At 36.6% G+C, this 18,412-nt stretch overlaps 1 protein-coding gene across 5 annotated transcripts in view; it reads right to left on the bottom strand.

Moving 5' to 3' along the window:
- Nucleotides 1-225: 225 nt before the first annotated feature.
- Nucleotides 226-18,412, bottom strand: part of LOC6031492 (optomotor-blind protein) — a 202,543-nt gene continuing 184,356 nt past the window's right edge. For 3 of the 5 annotated variants that reach the window (XM_038251812.1, XM_038251813.1, XM_038251815.1), the window contains 2 exons: nt 8,110-8,369; nt 226-2,848 (listed from right to left, as the gene is read on the bottom strand). In XM_038251812.1, coding sequence (XP_038107740.1) covers nt 2,010-2,848; nt 8,110-8,369 — 1,099 coding nt within the window. In that variant the 3' untranslated portion in view covers nt 226-2,009. The remainder of the gene's footprint in view (nt 2,849-8,109; nt 8,370-18,412) is intronic. The other 2 variants (XM_038251814.1, XM_038251816.1) reach the window with 1 other exon arrangement.

Here is an 18,412-nt window from a genome sequence, read left to right as displayed (position 1 = left end):
CCTTTTTTTTATTTTGGTATTAGAAGGTTAGTCATTTGATAGGCGCGCGCGCTCCGTTGTTGTTTATAAAGGAAATTAGTTTGATGGATCGCCGAGATAAGCGCTCCCGCCCGTTTATTGGTGTTTTTTCTACGAAATTTCTTCGGGAGGTTTTTTTTTGGCAGGGGACAAGTGACAGAGAGGATGCTTTCGGATATGTTCTGCTGGGAAGAGAAACGATCAGGGTTTTTGAATTTTAATCATAATATTTTTAATTATTTCTTAAAATAGTTGTTTTTCATATATTTACTTTTCAATTATTGCTCTTTTACGACTTACAAAAATAGTCTAGATTTTGTTCTTGTAGTGTTTGTTTGTTTTTGTGTTTGTGGTTGTGATTGTGTAAGACTGAACGACCAATTCTATTTTGTTCGGTTGGGCTTTTTGTTGTGATTTGTGAGGGGGGGTATGATTTTCGCTTACGGTTGATTTCTTCTGTGTTTTTTTGTGAGTGTACGAGGAAAAAATCTCTAATAATATTATTGCTTGCGACGAAACTAAAGAGCGGGCATATTTCTTCTTCCTGTGTGTGTATTTGTTTGTGGGAACTTGGTTGGAATAAAACAGAAAGGAAAACTATTACTCAATAAATTATCACACTTTCGTTTAGTTTAAAATTAATTAAAATCATACTCTGGGTTACTATTTCTCTGATTGGAACTAGCTTAACTATTGACGATCGCGCTAGCACTGGGTTTTGAGGAGCTCACCTTAAATCTTGAACATCTTTTTTCTTAATAAAACATAAAACAAAATAAATAACTTGGCGCGCGTTCTGGAAACGCTGCCTGGTTGGGTTGGTAAACTTAGACGGGAAGAATAGTGTGTTGTGTTTGTTTACTTGAACTCACTTCCATGGTTTGTTGTGGTTGTGGTCGCTTTTAGCGAACTGCTTTGCTTTCGGGTTGTTTTGCGAGTTATGAAATCCACCCCGACCGGGTGCGATCGCATTTATGACGTCTTTTTTGTTTAAAATGATCAATTCTACTATAGTACTTTTTTGTTCTTTTGATGTTGTGTGAGTGTTTTTGTTTTTTATAGTTAAATTTATGAATTGTATGATGCTTTTGTTTGTTTGAAATTTTTAACTATACGTTAGTTTGCTTGCTTTTTAGAAAAGAAAATCCATTTTTCACATCTCTTATATGTTTTTTGTTAATATTTGATTTTGTATTCTATAATAAGCTATAATAACTGTACACAATGTACAATACTGGGTGTGCGATTTGCTCTGCCCGGCAAACTGAAAGACTTCAGCAGCAATACACCAAAGCAGGCGCCGAGACCCCTCTCACAAGAGCTGTCAAACTCCCTCCTAGAAAAACGAGATCGAGTCTGCAGGGTTGCTTTGATGACGCGCCACCCCTCTTCCAGCTAACCCTTGACGCGCAATCGCCAATTCGCCTTCTTCTCCACTGTACAGGCGCGCGAGTTAAAATTTACAATAGTGTTGTTGCTGTTAATCGACTCTTTGGTAAGTTTTGTTTCCATTTGCCTTTCCGGTTTTTTTTTCTTCTAAGGAGCAAAATGCAAAGTAAAAGTCCCTCAACGAGTTTCCTGATAGATTCTGTAATAATATGTGTGTTTTTTTTGTGAAATGAGTACGGCTCTGTATTTACAACAAGCTTGTCCCGATTTGCCCCATGCGTCTCCGTCCCCGTGTACGATCAATTTCTAATGTTTCATTTAACTAGGTGTACACTGAAAAAAATCAAGTTGCTCTCTTGATGACCGTACACTCAGCTCGCCCTGATCTGTCTCGCTAAAAAACTTTAAGCATTAAATATTTGCACAGTAATTCATCTAGATAACAGGTTTCTGCTAACACTCTCCCCTCGACGAATTCATCGAGAGATTCATATTGCGCTGAAAATCTTGCTGGAACTTATTGCTAACTGTCACATGTCCTGATCGAGTTTGTCGCCTCCTCCCACGCCTCCTACGATCGGACACGAGTCCAGCAGCGGTCGTCACTGATCGTGGCCGGCCAGCTTGCTGTTTTCGACGTTGCCGCCAACGCTTCCGTTGATGTTGTGCTGCACCTCCAGTCCGTTGACCATCTTCTCTATGCTCTTGAGCTCGGAGGGCGAGTTGGAGGAGGGAGGCATCGTCGTATTTGGCGGCGGCGGGATCGTCGGTTGGACTGTCGTGTTGCCCGCCTCGGCCGACTCGGGCGAGGTCGGGTTCTGCTGGGTGGGAGTCGGCGAAACCGAGATGGGCCTCGTGGGCGGTGAGTTGGAGGCAGCGCGTGGATGGTGCGGACTGCTGCTCAGACTTCGCGGACCGCCCGAGTTGGAACCGGGCGTGACGGCGTCGAAGGCCGAACCCAGCCCCGAGCCCGGCAAGCTGTACGGCGAGAAGCGATGCGCTTTCAGGCTGTGCAGTGGCGAGGATGGCGAGTGACCCGAGTAGTGGCCAAAGAAGGCGGGATGTTGTGCGGCCAGGGCAAGCTGAGCGTTGAACAGGAGGCTGGGATTCATCGCGGCGGCCGCGGCCTGGTTGTGCAGCAGGTGCGACAGGTGTGGCGGGGGGTAAAGTCCGTGCGGGTACAGATACGGCAGCAGGTGCGGTGGCGGATGGATCGGCGGACCGACGGAGATGTTGGGCGACGGGTAGGAGGTGCCGCCGGCGCTGCTCGACGACTCCTTCGGGCTGCCGGACGAGGTCGGGCGAAAGGCACCGGTGACGCTCCCGGAGACGCTGTCCGAGCAGTTGGAGTCGCTGCCGTCGCGCTCGTCCCGCTCGTCCGACTGCAGCCGGCGCCGCATGGCCTCCTCCGCCCGTTGCACGTCCTCGAAGTTGAACCAGCCTGAGGGGAGGGAGAGAAATTGGGGTGGAGTTAGATAATGCCTACTAGGATTCAAATAATATTAAATTTGAAATGAAGCTACCGTTTTTTTTACTTCATATTTCTCTTCAGAACTTTAAAACTTTTATAAACAATTGTACAAAAAAGCAATCGTATTGGCAATTCTCTAAAATTTGAAATTATTTTATTTCTTTTTTTCAATGAGATGATTTATTTCGATGATCTTGAATTAGATTTTTTTTTTATTGTTGAATGGAGTCCTGATAAAATTAGTTTAAAATTAAACACGATTTTGATACATTGATATATTTATACGCTTATTATTTAATATGTATTGAATTAAAAATGTAATAAATTTAGTAGATTAAAAATGGTTTATCTGTGTGAAAATTGTACCGATTTACATGTAAGTAACCCTTGAGGGATCGACTCTTCACACAAAAAAAAATTGAGCAACCGATTAACCGTTTTAGAAAAACTTTGCTTTTAGGGAGAGAGGGGGTAATATGCACCCCCTAAGGGAAAACTGTGATTTCTTAACCATTACAGCATTACTGAGGAAGAATTTTGTTCGATGTTCTAAAACAACTATTATTTTTTCGTCATCCATGTGAAAAAGTTAAAAAAAAAAATCCAAAATTGTTCGAAAATATCAAATTTCTAAAAACATTTTTGATTCATTTCAAAAAACCATGCGGGGCAATATGCACTGCAACATTGGGGCAAAATGCACTACAACAACGGGGCAAAATGCACCACAACGAGGGGCAAAATGCACCGGGTTAAAGCAGTTTTCACTAGTCACCACTAGATGACACCGCTGTTTTTACAAAGGAGCTTCACAGCGGTGCATTTTGCCCCGACCACGCTTTTTGCAGAAAATTTAATTGAAAATGCATTTTTTGATGTTTTTGGGCTCATCTATCTACAGAATAGTGAAGATTATGGCAAAAACTATATACCTCAACACTTACAATAACAATGAATGCTTTTTATATTGTCCAAAAATCATAATAAAAGTTCAATGAAAATTAGATGAAAACGCAACATTTTAAAGTTTTGCAAATTACTTAAGCTGTTTTTATACTACGATGCTCAATTTTTTCCAGCATGGTTTAGCAATGTTAAGCTTCCAATTTCTATGATTTTTTCCCCGGAAATGCTTCTAAATACCGAGAAAAGCACGGGGTGCATTTTGCCCCGGGGGTGCATATTACCCCCTCTCCCCCTATGTGTTAGATGACAAAAAATGCTATGTTTTGAGCTACGGCAAAAGTTATTCAGAATTCATTTCACAGTGTCGCCAATTTGTCCAAAACTGTGGAAAAAAATGTATTTTTAGTTGGGAAATCTATTTTGCAACCGAAAAGTACATTACAGCAATTTGTCAAATTCTATGAAATAAAAATATTTTTGAAATTTTCGAATCAATCCTAACATTTGAAAAGGTAAAAAAAAACTCTTTTTGATCATATTTCAACATTTCGATGCCTCTGTGCTCTCTTATGGTAACTGGACAGGAATCCCAGCAAGCTTAGTACAAGAGAGGACAGAGGCATCGATATTTTCCTTTTTTGACATTAGATGTAGTTGCTGAGTTTCCACTTTTTGTTTGCTAGGTCAAAATTTAAAAAAAAATCAATTAAGAATGGGAAGGGGAGGGAGAAAATGAATTTGTTCAAAAGTTTGTAAATTTCTGATAGTAAAATTTATTTTCGGCTTCAAAAAGGTAGAATTTACTTTTTCATCTAAATCAATATTTACCATTTTTTTTTCAATTTTCAATTAAACTCGTTCAAATGTAGCAAATGTTAAATCTGTCAAAATCAGACACAGATAATGATAAATCATTATTCTGGCTTGTAAACTAGGAAAATCTCACATTTCCAGATTTATCTGGCAACCTGAACTGGCTCAGCATTAGTTCAATCTTCAATGTTTTGCATCATATGTATAAAAAATATGTATTTTGAAAAAAAAAACATGAGGGTAGGGTGGTACAAAAATTACAGATTCCACAAAAATTATCTTTTTTTGTCACTCCAGCTTGAGAACGATGCACGGTACCGAAACATCAGTTTTCAAAAATTGTTTTTTTTTTCAGAAAATTTGGTAACACTGCCAAATGAATACTAAGCAACTTTTTCCGATGCTCGAAAGATGAAATTTTGTGTGCTCCAAAACATATCCTAATCCTGTGTGTGCTAAATGTAATTAAAATATTTATATATGTTTGGAGTGTAACTATGTTTTGCAGAGAGTTGTGGCCCACATCATTGCACAGTGGTTCAGATCGCAAAATTAAGTGGAAAACGGATTTTCCGAAAAATGGTGAAGTTTTGGAGCTGAGGTCTTCAGAAGAGTTGTTGCAAATGGAAAAGGGCAACTTTTGGTTTGGTTGAAAATTATGTTGGTTCACTATTAGGGTGATTATGAAAATCTAACTTTTCAGGAATATTTCTGGGATTTTTTTCGTCTTCTAGAAAGTTGTTGAGCTTGCCAATCTAAGAAACTTTGTCGAAGACACCAAAATTTTATCTCATAATCTACGCCTTCTACAACCAAATTAATAGAAAGCATCTAAGCAAACCTTCAAAAATCAGTTTTTTGAATGTGGCAATTCAGGGTTAAGTTTTAGAGAAAAGTGATGTTGGGGGCACTTTTAGAACTCTAAAAAACAAACAATTTTATTTTTTGAAAGGTCAATTTGGACTTAAGGGTCAAAAGTTACAGCCATTTTAAGGTAAAAAAGATGCAAATTTAAACTTAAATATCTTGAAAAGGCGCAAGCCAAATTTTAAGCACTAGGTTGCATTTGAAAGAAGAGATCCAGCACTACTAACGCTGAAAAAATCTAAGGGGTGTTTTTCTTTAAACTCGAAATATCTCCATTTGAAAAGTCTAATTTTCAAGGGAAACCATATTTGACCACCCTTTGCTTTCAGAATTGAGTTAATGTGTCGAACAATCGATTTTTGGTTTTTTGATAATTTTACAAAAAAAACTTAACCCTGAATTGCCACGTTCAAAAAACTGATTTTTTAAGGTTTTCCAGATGCTTTCTATAAATTTGGTCGTAGAAGGCGTAGATTACGAGATAAAATTTTGGTGTCTTCGACAAAGTTGCTTAGATGGGCAAGCTCAACAGCTTTCTAGAAGACGAAAAAAATCCCAAAAATATTCCTGAAAAGTTAGATTTTCAAAATCACCCTAATAGTGAACCAACATAATTTTCAACCAAACCAAAAGTTGCCCTTTTCTATTTGCAATAACTCTTCTGAAGACACCAAAGCTCCAAAACTTCACCTTTTTTCGGAAAAGCTGTTTTCCACTTAATTTTGCGATCTGGACCACTGTGCATTGCCAAAACACCAAAGTGATTAGAAAATCTGTTCGCAAGATATTAAGAAGCGCAAGATTTGAATGGAAAACTACCAAAACTGTATGAAAACTTTTATGGATGAACCAATGATGTTAAATGTTCAAAAGTACATACTTTTGTATCATCAAATAAAAAAAAAATACAAAAAATAAACTTTTTTCAAAGTCTCAGAGAATTGGGTTCTTAAATTGAGTTCAGATTGCTGAACGACGATAGAGCTTATTTCGCTGAGCACAATGATACATTGTACTTGTTTAAAATGGTTTTTTGAATCAAATTTGAAAATAATAAAAAGATTACATACGGCTTTAGGACCCTGAATTTTAATGTGCTAAGAACTGATTTTTTTTTCAAACACTCAAAAGCACAACAATTTTTTGAATATTAAATTATTTGTTACATTTTGAATTTTGCATGATCTATAAAAATCTACTGCATTTTATTGAACATATCAGCTGAAAATTTGTCATAAAAAACGGTGAATCCTGAGCAAATTGAGTGCCATATAAATGGGTAATTCTCTACCAACTCACACGAAATCGGGAAAAGTTGCCCCGACCCCTCTTCGATTTGCGTGAAACTTTGTCCTAAGGGGTAACTTTTGTCCCTGATCACGAATCCGAGGTCCGTTTTTGATATCTCGTGACGGAGGGCGATACGACCCTTCCATTTTGAACATGCGAAAAAGAGGTGTTTTTCAATAATTTGCAGCCTGAAACGGTGATGAGATAGAAATTTGGTGTCAAAGGGACTTTTATGTAAAATTAGACGCCCGATTTGATGGCGTACTCAGAATTCCGAAAAAACGTATTTTTCATCGAAAAAAAACTAAAAATGTTTTAAAAATTTTCCCATTTTCCGTTACTCGACTGTAAAATTTTTTGGAACATGTCATTTTATGGGAAATTTAATGTTATTTTCGAATCTATATTTACCCAGAAGGGTCATTTTTTCATTTAGAACAATTTTTTTTATTTTAAAATTTCGTGTTTTTTCTAACTTTGCAGGGTTATTTTTTAGAGTGTTACAATGTTCTACAAAGTTGTAGAGCAGACAATTACAAAAAATTTGATATACAGACATAATGGGTTTGCTTATAAACATCACGAGTTATCGCGATTTTACGAAAAAAAGTTTTGAAAAAGTTACTTTTTGCGTTTCTCTTTGTTTCGTCGTCCGTGTCTGTCGCGGGTGACCATGAACGGCCATGATCGATGACGACCAACTATTTCAAAACTTTTTTTCGTAAAATCGCGATAACTCGCGATGTTTATAAGCAAACCCATTATGTCTGTATATCAATTTTTTTGTAATTGTCTGCTCTACAACTTTGTAGAACATTGTAACACTCTAAAAAATAACCCTGCAAAGTTAGAAAAAACACGAAATTTTAAAATGAAAAAATGACCCTTCCGGGTAATGTAGATTCGAAAAGTACATTAAATTTCCAATAAAATGACATGATCCAAAAATTTTTACAGTCGAGTAACGGAAAATGGCAGAGTTTTAAAAACTTTTTTAGTGTTTTTTTCGATGAAAAATACGTTTATTCGGAATTCTGAGTACGCCATCAAATCGGGCGTCTAATTTTACACAAAAGTCCCTTTGACACCAAATTTCTATCTCATCACCGTTTCAGGATGCATTTTTTTTGAAAAATACCTCTTTTTTCGCATGTTCAAAAATGGAAGGGGTCGTACCGCCCCTACGTCACGAGATATCAAAAAATGGACCTCGGATTCGTGATCAGAGACAAAAGTTACCTCTTAGAACAAAGTTTCACGCAAATCGAAGAGGGGTCGGGGCAACTGCTGTGTGAGTTGGCGGAGAATTACCCAAATATTTCAGTTGAACTTTTGCAATTTTGTAGAGAACTTACCTGCATGATGCTGCATCTGCTGGCTCAGCGAGAGCAGCGGACTCTGCGGTGGCCCCACCACGTCCAGCAGCTTGTCGTCGTCGTCCAGGCCCGCCAGCGCTGATATGCTGCTATTCGTTCGGTGGTCCAGCCCGGCCGGACCCCGCGACGAGCTGACCGAGCTCGGGCTGAGCTTGTCCCCGTCGCCACCAGCGCCGCCGCCACGCTGGCCCATCAGCGACTGCCGGAAGGCGGAACAGCTGGAAAGGGGAAAGGAACCACTTGAAAGTGTGGTTGATTAGGAATTGGTTCTTGCAAGGGTTGTTTGGGAATTGCGTGTGTTGTTTTTTTTTGCAACTCGGGGGGACCAACAAAAGTGAAAGAGAGAGAGAGAGAGTGGGCTACAAATCACCCAAAAATTAGCACCCTTCACGAAGTGGTGTTTACAAATTAGAATGTAACGCATGAGTTTCACCCAAAACTGCCAGTCATTAGGAAGTTCACCCTTTTTTTCTTTATCCACAAGGGTAAGGAGGGCAAACAGGGTGCTAATGATCGATTTCCCATGCCGGCGCCGACGTCGACGCCGTCGTTTTTGCCCTGGGGTGATTCTTCCCTCCCTAAATTTCGGTGATTCATGCGCGAGCAAATTGAAATAGTTGTTGTAATGCATACTCTAATGTTTCTGTTTGTCGCCGAGATAATTTATGCACTCTACAGTTGAGGCGAAACGCATCATGAATCGGCAAGAAAAAAAAACCCGATCCGGATGCTGGGCTACTTGCGGAGATAGAGAGAGGGAAAGAGGATTTAACCCACAAGTTTGCAAACAACCATGAGCGAGCAGCTTTTGAGTGTTGAGAAAATCTCGACCGACTTCAATTAGTCAGTCGCCACCCGACTGACACTGGCCGCACCGGAAGAAGTCGATGACAAATGGTGAGCGCGCGTGGACACGTGGCCGGAAGTGGAAGGCAATTTTGGAAGATTTGAGTTGGCACTTTTGAGGAAACCAGAAGATATGGTCTTCAATTCTTCCGGGAAAATACAAAATACGGTTTATTGATGAATTTTTTTAACTTTTTTTGCAATCAAAAATATTTCTTTTAACATTTTTTTAATTAAATTAATCAAAATACAACAAATCATTGAAAAGAAAAATCTAACAGAATTAAAATGATTTCAAATCATAGAGAATGAATTTCGTGTTAAAAGTAAACCGTAAAAATAACTTAAAAGACAGAATGTATTGCAATCGAGCACCTAACCTGACTCATTATCACTTTGACTTAAAAAAAACAGAGTCCTGGAAGCTGTCATAACAGAAAACAAACAATGAAGAGCTTTGACGGCAGTGAACTATAGAATCTATAGCAACTATCTCATCAATATATGGGTCATTCCATCTGAAGCGGAACAGCATTTGAAAATTATCCTCTCCGATCCTGCTCAAATTTGGCAGGGCTGTTGATACTATCAAAACATGCAAGAATCCCGAATTTCATCCAAATTGGACCACCTCCTCCATTTTTGTACCTCCCCAAAAATTCGACTTTTTGGCGATTTTTGAGCAAAACCCCTATTTTCAAACGGCGATGGCTCAGGAACCACAAATCATAGTAGGTCGGTCTTAGACTCAATTTTGAAGGAAATTGGACGTAGAATCCATTTCCGCGATCAAAATTTTGATTATTTTATTTTGTCTACCTGTATTGCGCAATTGAAAACTTTAAACGGCCGTATCTCAAAACACCCCATGTTATTTTTTTAATTTGACCTTACCATCGTATTCCCCGGCCAAATTTACATAAGAATCACTTATCGACAGAAATGAATATGTTTCGTTCCAGAGATATCGAATTTTAAAGTTTTGAGTTTTTGAGTTTACCTACATCAGCTTCATTCGCCGCATCTGCTGGAAGCATACAGGCGGGCTGTTTAATAACTGCCACCTGGTGTTCTGGGAGATGATTAATTTAATTTTTATTTTTATAATTTTACGCAAATATTTTTTCAAATAGCTAATACCTTGATCAATCTTTTTGTGTAAGGAATATTTATTGGGTTATTTTGAATGCACCGTTTTTACGTGTTGCTAACCGTTTTAGAGTACCCCCGAGGCCATGGGCCTAGGGCCTCTGTCATGGGCGGTAGCAAAATAGTGCCATTAAGCAAAACCCCCAAAATCTGATTTATGGATTAAAAGTTTGATCATATTAAATCGATTTTTATATTGTGAGCCAGCTCCATTTGATGGAAAGATGATTTTGGTCAAGGTACATTTAATTAAAAAATCCTTATACGTGTGGACAGCAGCCGTATTGTGTTCCAAGAATCCAAGAATGATAGAAGAAAAAAAAACATTGTTGTTCGGATGGTGTCGAAATCATCGCAACTAAATTTGGGGAATCAGCCGCTTGGCGGCAGATCAAACTTTGTATTTTTCTCAAATTTTTCTAACATTTTTCAGTTTTATACTTTCCAGAAATCCTTTTCCTACTCCTTGTGGTCGTCCTTCACTAGAGTACAATGTATCAACAAATTTTATTCATTTTAATTAATATTTTTAGATTTTACTAATCATGTATCGTGCACTTATTGTTCAGTGTTACTTTCAAGATCAATTGCATGTTACTGCTCGCCCTCGTAATCCAATTCTGCCCTTTACTGTGTGTCGTTATTGTTCTGTCCTGTGGGTTAGCACATAAATTCACCTAATTTTTTTGAGCAGATAAACATTCGCGATATTAAACTCGAGTTTCCTACAGTTATGCAGTTAATTTTTGCTCAATGGGATCAAGATTATTTATGACGAATTATTATTTCAATAAATGGCCAGGTAGCAGTTATTGATCAGCCCGCCTGTGTGCTTCCAGCAGATGCGGCGAATGAAGCTGATGTAGGTAATCTCAAAAACTCAAAACTTTAAAATTCGATATCTCTGGAACGAAACATATTCATTTCTGTCGATAAGTGATTCTTATGTAAAATTGGCCGGGGAATACGATGGTAAGGTCATAATAAAGAAATAACATGGGGTGTTTTGAGATACGGCCGCTTAAAGTTTTCAATTGTGCAATACAGGTAGAAAAAAATAATAAGTCAAAATTTTGATCACGGAAATGGATTCTACGTCCAATTTCCTTTAAAGTTGAGTCTAAGACTGACCTTCTATGATTTGTGGTTCCTGAGCTATCGCCATTTGAAAATAGGGGTTTTGCTCAAAAATTGCAAAAAAGTCGATTTTTTGGGGAGGTACAAAAATGGAGGGGGTGGTCCGATTTGGATGAAATTCGGGATTCTTGCATGTTTTGATACTATCAACAGCCCTGCCAAATTTGAGCAGGATCGGAGAGGGTAATTTTCAAATTTGCACTTTTTCGTGCACAGTTGAGATGGAATGACCCATATATTGAAAGACTTTCAAAAGCAATGATGTCAATATTTGAAAACCTATTTTATATGAAACTCCAAAATTTTATGATTTTCTAAACAAAATGAAGAAGCTTTCCAAAGTACTGATCGTACATTAAAGTATTACCCGAATACAAATTGAGCATTTTAAATTGGTTAGCTTGTAATTTATTATTAATAATTTACTTAATAGCTTAGAGATTTTGGAAAAAAAATTCTCTTCCGAGCAGACGATAATAACAAAATTCATGCCATTTCAATAACAAATACTGTTAAAATAACAGAAAGTGTTATGGAATCTTCTTGAAAAATCCATTTTGGCATAAGGGTTTAATAACAGACTAGGTTATCATAACAATTTTTTTATTGTTCTGTTATTGGTTGCAAACCCAAACAACTTTACAATAACATTTTTTGTTATGGTAGAATACCTCCAACTGTTATTGGGATGATCGGATTAGTTGTTAAAATAACAAAAAATAATAACAAAGATTTGTTCGAAGAATAATTAAAAATGTTATTGGTCTGTTATTACAATAACAATCCAATAACAAAAAAATCATAACGACGAATAACAAATCTTGTTATAAATATCATAAAATGTTATTCAACTAGTATTCTCAAATATCAATAAATGTTATTCCCAAGTTTTTTCCGTCTGCTCGGGTTGCCCGAATAAACTTCAGCGTTTACAGACTCTATCGATCAAATCAAATTTCAGAAAAGAGTTAACATAATATTTTCTTTAAATAAAATATCAGCATGAGTTCAATTTTGGCAGCAATAAACGAAAATTTAAAATTAATAGCAATTTCACCAAAATCCTAGAACTTCGGATGCCTTTCAATCAATTAAACGTTTAAGTTCGAGTAGAAATGTTGACATAGATACCGCCAAGACCGATGGTTTTCAATGGAGTCTTCTCATGTTTAGTTATTTTTTTCAAAAAATCAATTTTTCAAATAATTTATAAAGTTCCAATGTAAAATAGCTTTAGAAATCGCACCTTTCTTAAAAAATATCCTATTTATCCATATTTTGAAAAGAAAAAAAAAACGAAAGAGTCGTTCAAATGAGTGAACGAAAATGAGCGGCTTCTAAAAATGTCTATCAAAATTTTTGCGGTGAAAAAATATTGTTAAGAATAGTGAGAGTCAACAAAATTCGGATTATATTGCTGATTCATTCTACAAACATCGAAGCTTTTTTTCCAACAAGGTGTTCGTGGGTTATGGAGGACCCATATCAAGATATAAAAAAACTGTATCTTGAATTTAGATTCTTGATAACAGATTTTTGTGTCAAGGCGAAGTAGTGGTTGTTAGTTTGGACTTTACAGAAAAAATAATTACATTTTAATAACACATTTAATTTTTACAATTGTTGGAATTCTGGAAAAAATATTAACTTTCGAAATATCGACAATATAGTAGTTTTATTTGTACCCTGTAAAAATAACAAGGTAATATTACATCTGGGAAGAGGTGCATATTTTATGTCAGAAAAAAAGTGTAATTTTACCTCTGAAAATGTGTAATTGTATCACAATTCTGGTGTAATGTCACCTTTGCAGTCTACATTGAGGTGAAATTACATCATAGAAGAGTTTGGTTGCTTCCAAAATTCCACCTTCCAAATTTACCCATTTTTTTACTGTGTAATTTATGAAATACAAAAATAATTTAAATGATATCGAATAAATTTTAACGTAGGATTGTTCTTAGATAATTTACCAATATTTTGCGAAAATATATGGTGAAATTTGATGAACTCTAACATAACAGCTAGGGCTAGTGATTTTTTTTTTGCGATTTCATGGAAGCCGCGTAATCCGTAAAATTCGCCCCTGGCCGTGAAATTTGTGAAATACCGCGAAATTTGAAATATATAATAGTCGATAAATCGTTACTCAGTGCATTTAAGTTATATTTTTTAAATCAAACATTTTAAAAAATATTAACAAGCACATCAAAAACAGTTTACAAATAGAAAAGTAGTTCGTATCAGATCTGCAACTATTTTTAAAGATATTGCTCATTAGAATATTCAACAAAATGCAGACATTTTTTTTACTCCACAAAATTCCAAAAAGATTAAAAAAAAAAACATCTTGATTGATCTTTGGAAGAAATCGCAAAAAATAGCTTTTTTCATTTTTTATTTGATAGTAAGGCCGTTGAAAATATTTTTTGAAGCTTTTGTTCTTCGACTCCGACCAAAGCAGAGGAAGGGGGGGGGGGGGGGGCAACAAAATTAAAAAGTTTAAACATTGAATTTACGAGCCATGGTTTCAACATTTGAATGAACAAAGTGTTTAGAAATGCATTTTACACCTGCCCAGTTGTTTTGCAATCATTAGTTTCCAAAATACCTATGTATTGACGAAAATTTATTTATTTTTCAAAAAAAAAAAGTTTTTGCGGTGCTGTACATTGGAATTTTATAAAAATTCAAAATACTTTTAATCTAGCCCAAACATACTAAATATGATTATAAATGCAGAAAAATGCGTTTTAGATTGTTTGAAGTTGATTTGACATCTTTTTTCGTAAAAATTTTGAAGATTATTGAAAAAAAAAATTTTTTGTCCCCTGATTTTTCAAACCAATTTTGAAGGGGGGGGGGGGCTAAAGTTCATTGTAATAAATTAACGATATTAAACAACGAAGAACAAATTGTATTTAAATATTTTGAATATAAATTATGTGTTTTCCTTCAATTGATTTTGTTAAGTAATATTTATTGAAATCATATTTGTTAACCTTTTTGCAATGTTTTATATATTTCCTTGAATTATCAATAAATGTTGAAACTGCTTTTAATGAAGTTTTGCCTGAACGTTACTAAAAAACTAAAATTTTCCTATTGCCGAAATTAAGGAAAGCAAAACTAATATTATTTGCATTTATTTTAATGCTTCTAGTTTTGATGAATTAGAGGTTCAGAACGTGCTTCGTTTTGGAGGTATTCAAGCAAAACATTATTATAAAATCTCAATAAAATTAAAACAGCGGAATAATTAATTTTTAAGAGCAAGTCCACGAGCAAAGCATACCCATCTCGCATTAACCTCACCAATCTGCCTGAAATTTTCAGGGATTGTTTGTACATATAAAACTAGTTTCTGCCCAAAATATGAGCACTCTAGGTCAACGGGAAGTTGGCTAATCGGGACACAAAGTTTGAAGGTTTCAAAACGTCAAAATTCTTAAAAAGGCTTTAACTTAGGCAAAATTCAATTAAATTTCAAAATTCAAAATGCAGGGGTCCCCCGAGCAAAATTTACAACCGTTAGCCCTGTTGAAAATGTAATGTTACAATATCCCAATGTCGCCATCTTACATTGCACTCAATCAAATAATTTTGGAGAATTTTTTTAGTTATATTTTAGGTCAGGAACTTAAATTTTGATAAAAAAATCTAACTCGATTAAACCAACCAACGATTTTTTTCTGCCCAATCTAAAATCATGACGAAGTTTAAACTTGAGGGTCTCCACAATCACGTACACCTTGAATATTAAAAAAAAAAAAAATAGAAAGGAGGAATGGTTTTTCTCTAAAGCGACAAACCACTCTGATTCTTTATCCAAACTTTGGTGAAAAAATATTTGACTCAACCTGAAACTCACGTGATTCTGGTGATCTTAAAGTTAAAATTTCCCTATGAAATGATTTTAAGAAAAAATGACGAGTACTTTGGGTAATTGAGTACGTACTTCGTCACTAAGTAAGCATTGAATTTTTAAATGGCGATTGGACTTAATTCTCGATCAAAATGTTACTTTAAGATTTTTTTAATAAAAGATCAAAATTCAGCGTTCCAACCCTTCGTTTAAGATCAATCTTCTAAAAAAACCTTAAAAATATTGTTCAAAAAAAGTTTTGTTTGAAATAACTAATATTCCGTTTGCAAAACCTTCATTGCGTAACAGCTTCAGCACTCCCCAATTAAATTACAGTTTAATGAGTTTAACATTTTACTTTAAACATGCACCCCTTTTTTTGGCGTGCCCCCAGTTTAACACTCGCTCACTTTGGGGGTTGGTTAATAAAATTAATTTCGCTTAAAACTGTCATCAAGAGGAGAGCGAGCTCTTTCGTCGTCGTCGTCGTCGTCGTCGTCGTCGTCGCCACCGCCGATCGATGCTGGTTGCACCCGGCTTACTTTGATCGGTAACAAATTAATTATTTATGGAAATTAATTAAAAGTCATTTAATATTCCTGTTGAGTTATCGCGCGTACGGGGATGAAGTTGTTTTCCACAAAATTTAACTCACTAAAAAGTACAAAAAAATGAGTTCAACACGAGCACATCTGAGTGCCAGCGCCAAAGGTTAAGTGCAAAGTAATTAGATTAAACATGTCATCGAGCAGCGAGGAGGCTTGTACTTGTACTTATTTCGCATTACTTTTGCACAACGGCGCTTTTGTCACTTCTTTTTGACTTGCGTCGTCACGTCGAAAGGCGCAAGGTTACGCGATGTCAATGTAATGAGACGCGGTGTGCGACAGCTGCTGATTATAGTTGTTCAATTTAAGCCACTGAACATTGTCATTTTTGGAAAGTGGTAGTTTTAGTGCAAATTAAGTTTTCTAGTTAACACTAATGACACGTCATGTGGTCTCAGCCATCAAACTGTAGGTATTGACGAATTAACAGCCTACTTGCACAATCTGGCAGTAGGTTAGCAAGCTAAGGCGCGATATCTAGCTTGGAACGACTCGGTTGGGTGTTGAGATCTCACTAACGTATTTTTTTGTATTTGTGGTTAAAATTGAGTTTCGTAACTTGCCCCCAACCTTCCCCCGTTCGATTGTTTGATCGAACCGACCCAATTCGTGTGCGTTCTACGGACCAGAAAAAAGGGTTATTCTTTATATTGAATAAATATGCAGATTTCGGCTCACAAAACGCGCGAATTCTAACACGAAACTTTATTGCCCGGATGGTAACGATTTCATGAACGTTATGGCGCGCTACCGCGTTTGCGATACCTTTTTTATGGCACCTGTGTGGTGAATGGCTAGCAACACCCTGTCACCGGTTCTTCTTTTTTTTTGCTGGTTTGGCCCCATAAAACAAAAATCACACTAGCTAACAAAAGTATCACTCTTGCGTTTTTATTGCGCACGTAACCCTTTTAGTTATATAGGGTAAACGGACAATTTTATGGACGTTTTGAGGCACAATCTTCAAAATTCCGTTGTTCTTTTGTTTTAACACTTTTTGTAGCAATAAAACATATTAAATTATTATTTTTGAAAATTTAATCTTCAAAATATCTAAAAAATTGAAACTACACTTGCGCACATCTCCAATCCAAGCAACCAGCCCAGCCCGTTTTGTCAGTCAATTCGAACATTTTATTCGATTTGCGCGCGCCCAGCCTGGTTTCGCCTGCTTTGATGTTTTTGGGCGCGCTTTTGATGGTGAACGAGTTAAACCACGCCGCACTCACGACACCACTTTGAATTATGATTTATTCATGACGACATCGACAGTCGAGAATTTTTCGGCGATGGTTTCAATTTGCATGCAAAGGTAAGGCGGGAAGAACACTTTTTAACGTAATATTATTTTTTGAAGTAGATTTACTTTGTTCAAGAAATTTCCCAATATTATCTATTACACTCAAAGTAATTTTAAAGCTCTCAAAGAGTATCCTTTCCAGCCTTCTATCCAGTGAAACCCATCGCCAGCTATAAATCACGTTTTAACAAAACAAATAAAATAAATAGCCCAATTGACGCTGGTGCCCATTAGAAAATTACTTGAAATCCTGATACCACTTCCCAGAAGTGACTCTCTCGCGGGTGATAAAACTCACCCTCTCGAGTATCCGTTATCCTATTCCCGATACGAGAAGCATCGGCAACAATCATCGTAAATTACTCTTTGCTAGGGGTTGCAGCAAACGGTGTCACCACACACTCGGCTAGGCTGCGTCCCAAGTCATTTAGAGGCCACGTGGCAACTCGCAACGACAGCTCAATTCGGGTGGTGACCGACGTCGCGACGCCGACGTCCTCTATTTGTTATGGCTGCGAAAATGGTAATCTTTTGTTGTGATTACTGGTGGTACAATTGAATCAATTTGGAGTGAATTACTGGGCTTGGGTTGAAAGGATTCCACTTTCGACACAGTTCAATTCATGGTATCATGAATTTTCTTTTCAAAAAGTGGTTGAATAAAATATGCATTATATTACTTGTCACATTTTTACATATTTTTCAGGTAAGGAATCTGTGCACGGAGAAAAATACGTTCCGAAAATTGTTAACAAGCCTTCATGAAAATTTGAACCACGCCTCAAGTGTTCAAATTCTAAATAACAGTTTAAAATAAGCTTTTTCAAATCGATGCCGGTGATTCCTATCTAGATAGTACAAAAGAGCACACGGGCATCGAAACGTAATTAACAAGGTTGTTAAGAGACCATCCATAAACCACGTGGACACCCCAGAGGAGGGGGGGGGCAGGAGAGGAGAGGGGGGTACAGCGATTGACCACGCTCCATACAAAAAAGATTTTTTTTGTATGGACAATTGCCCACGAAGAGGGGGGAGGGGTTGAGATTCTTGAAAAAAGTGTCCATGTGGTTTATGGATGGTCCCTAAAGATAAAATTATCAAGGCGATCATTCTAACGGTAATTCGGGACGATAACAATTTCTAATAAATAACCTTTTTCGAAAATACTTAAATTTTCATGACTTGTAGTATGGGTATCAAACGAAACAGAATTTATATGAATTTTCAGTTTATTAGAGTTTTTTTTTGTTGAAACACTAAAATTTTAACAAAATACTGTATTTTTAAAAAATACTAAGATTTTCAAAGTTCGCAAAGAAAGCTACATTTTGAACTTTTTTTTTGTAAATCACTATTTTTTTTACATGGCATCAA

The sequence above is a fragment of the Culex quinquefasciatus genome, chromosome 2 (genome assembly GCF_015732765.1).
Source record: "Culex quinquefasciatus strain JHB chromosome 2, VPISU_Cqui_1.0_pri_paternal, whole genome shotgun sequence".
Taxonomy (NCBI): Eukaryota; Metazoa; Arthropoda; class Insecta; order Diptera; family Culicidae; genus Culex; species Culex quinquefasciatus.
This window is presented reverse-complemented; position numbering and strand designations above follow the sequence as displayed.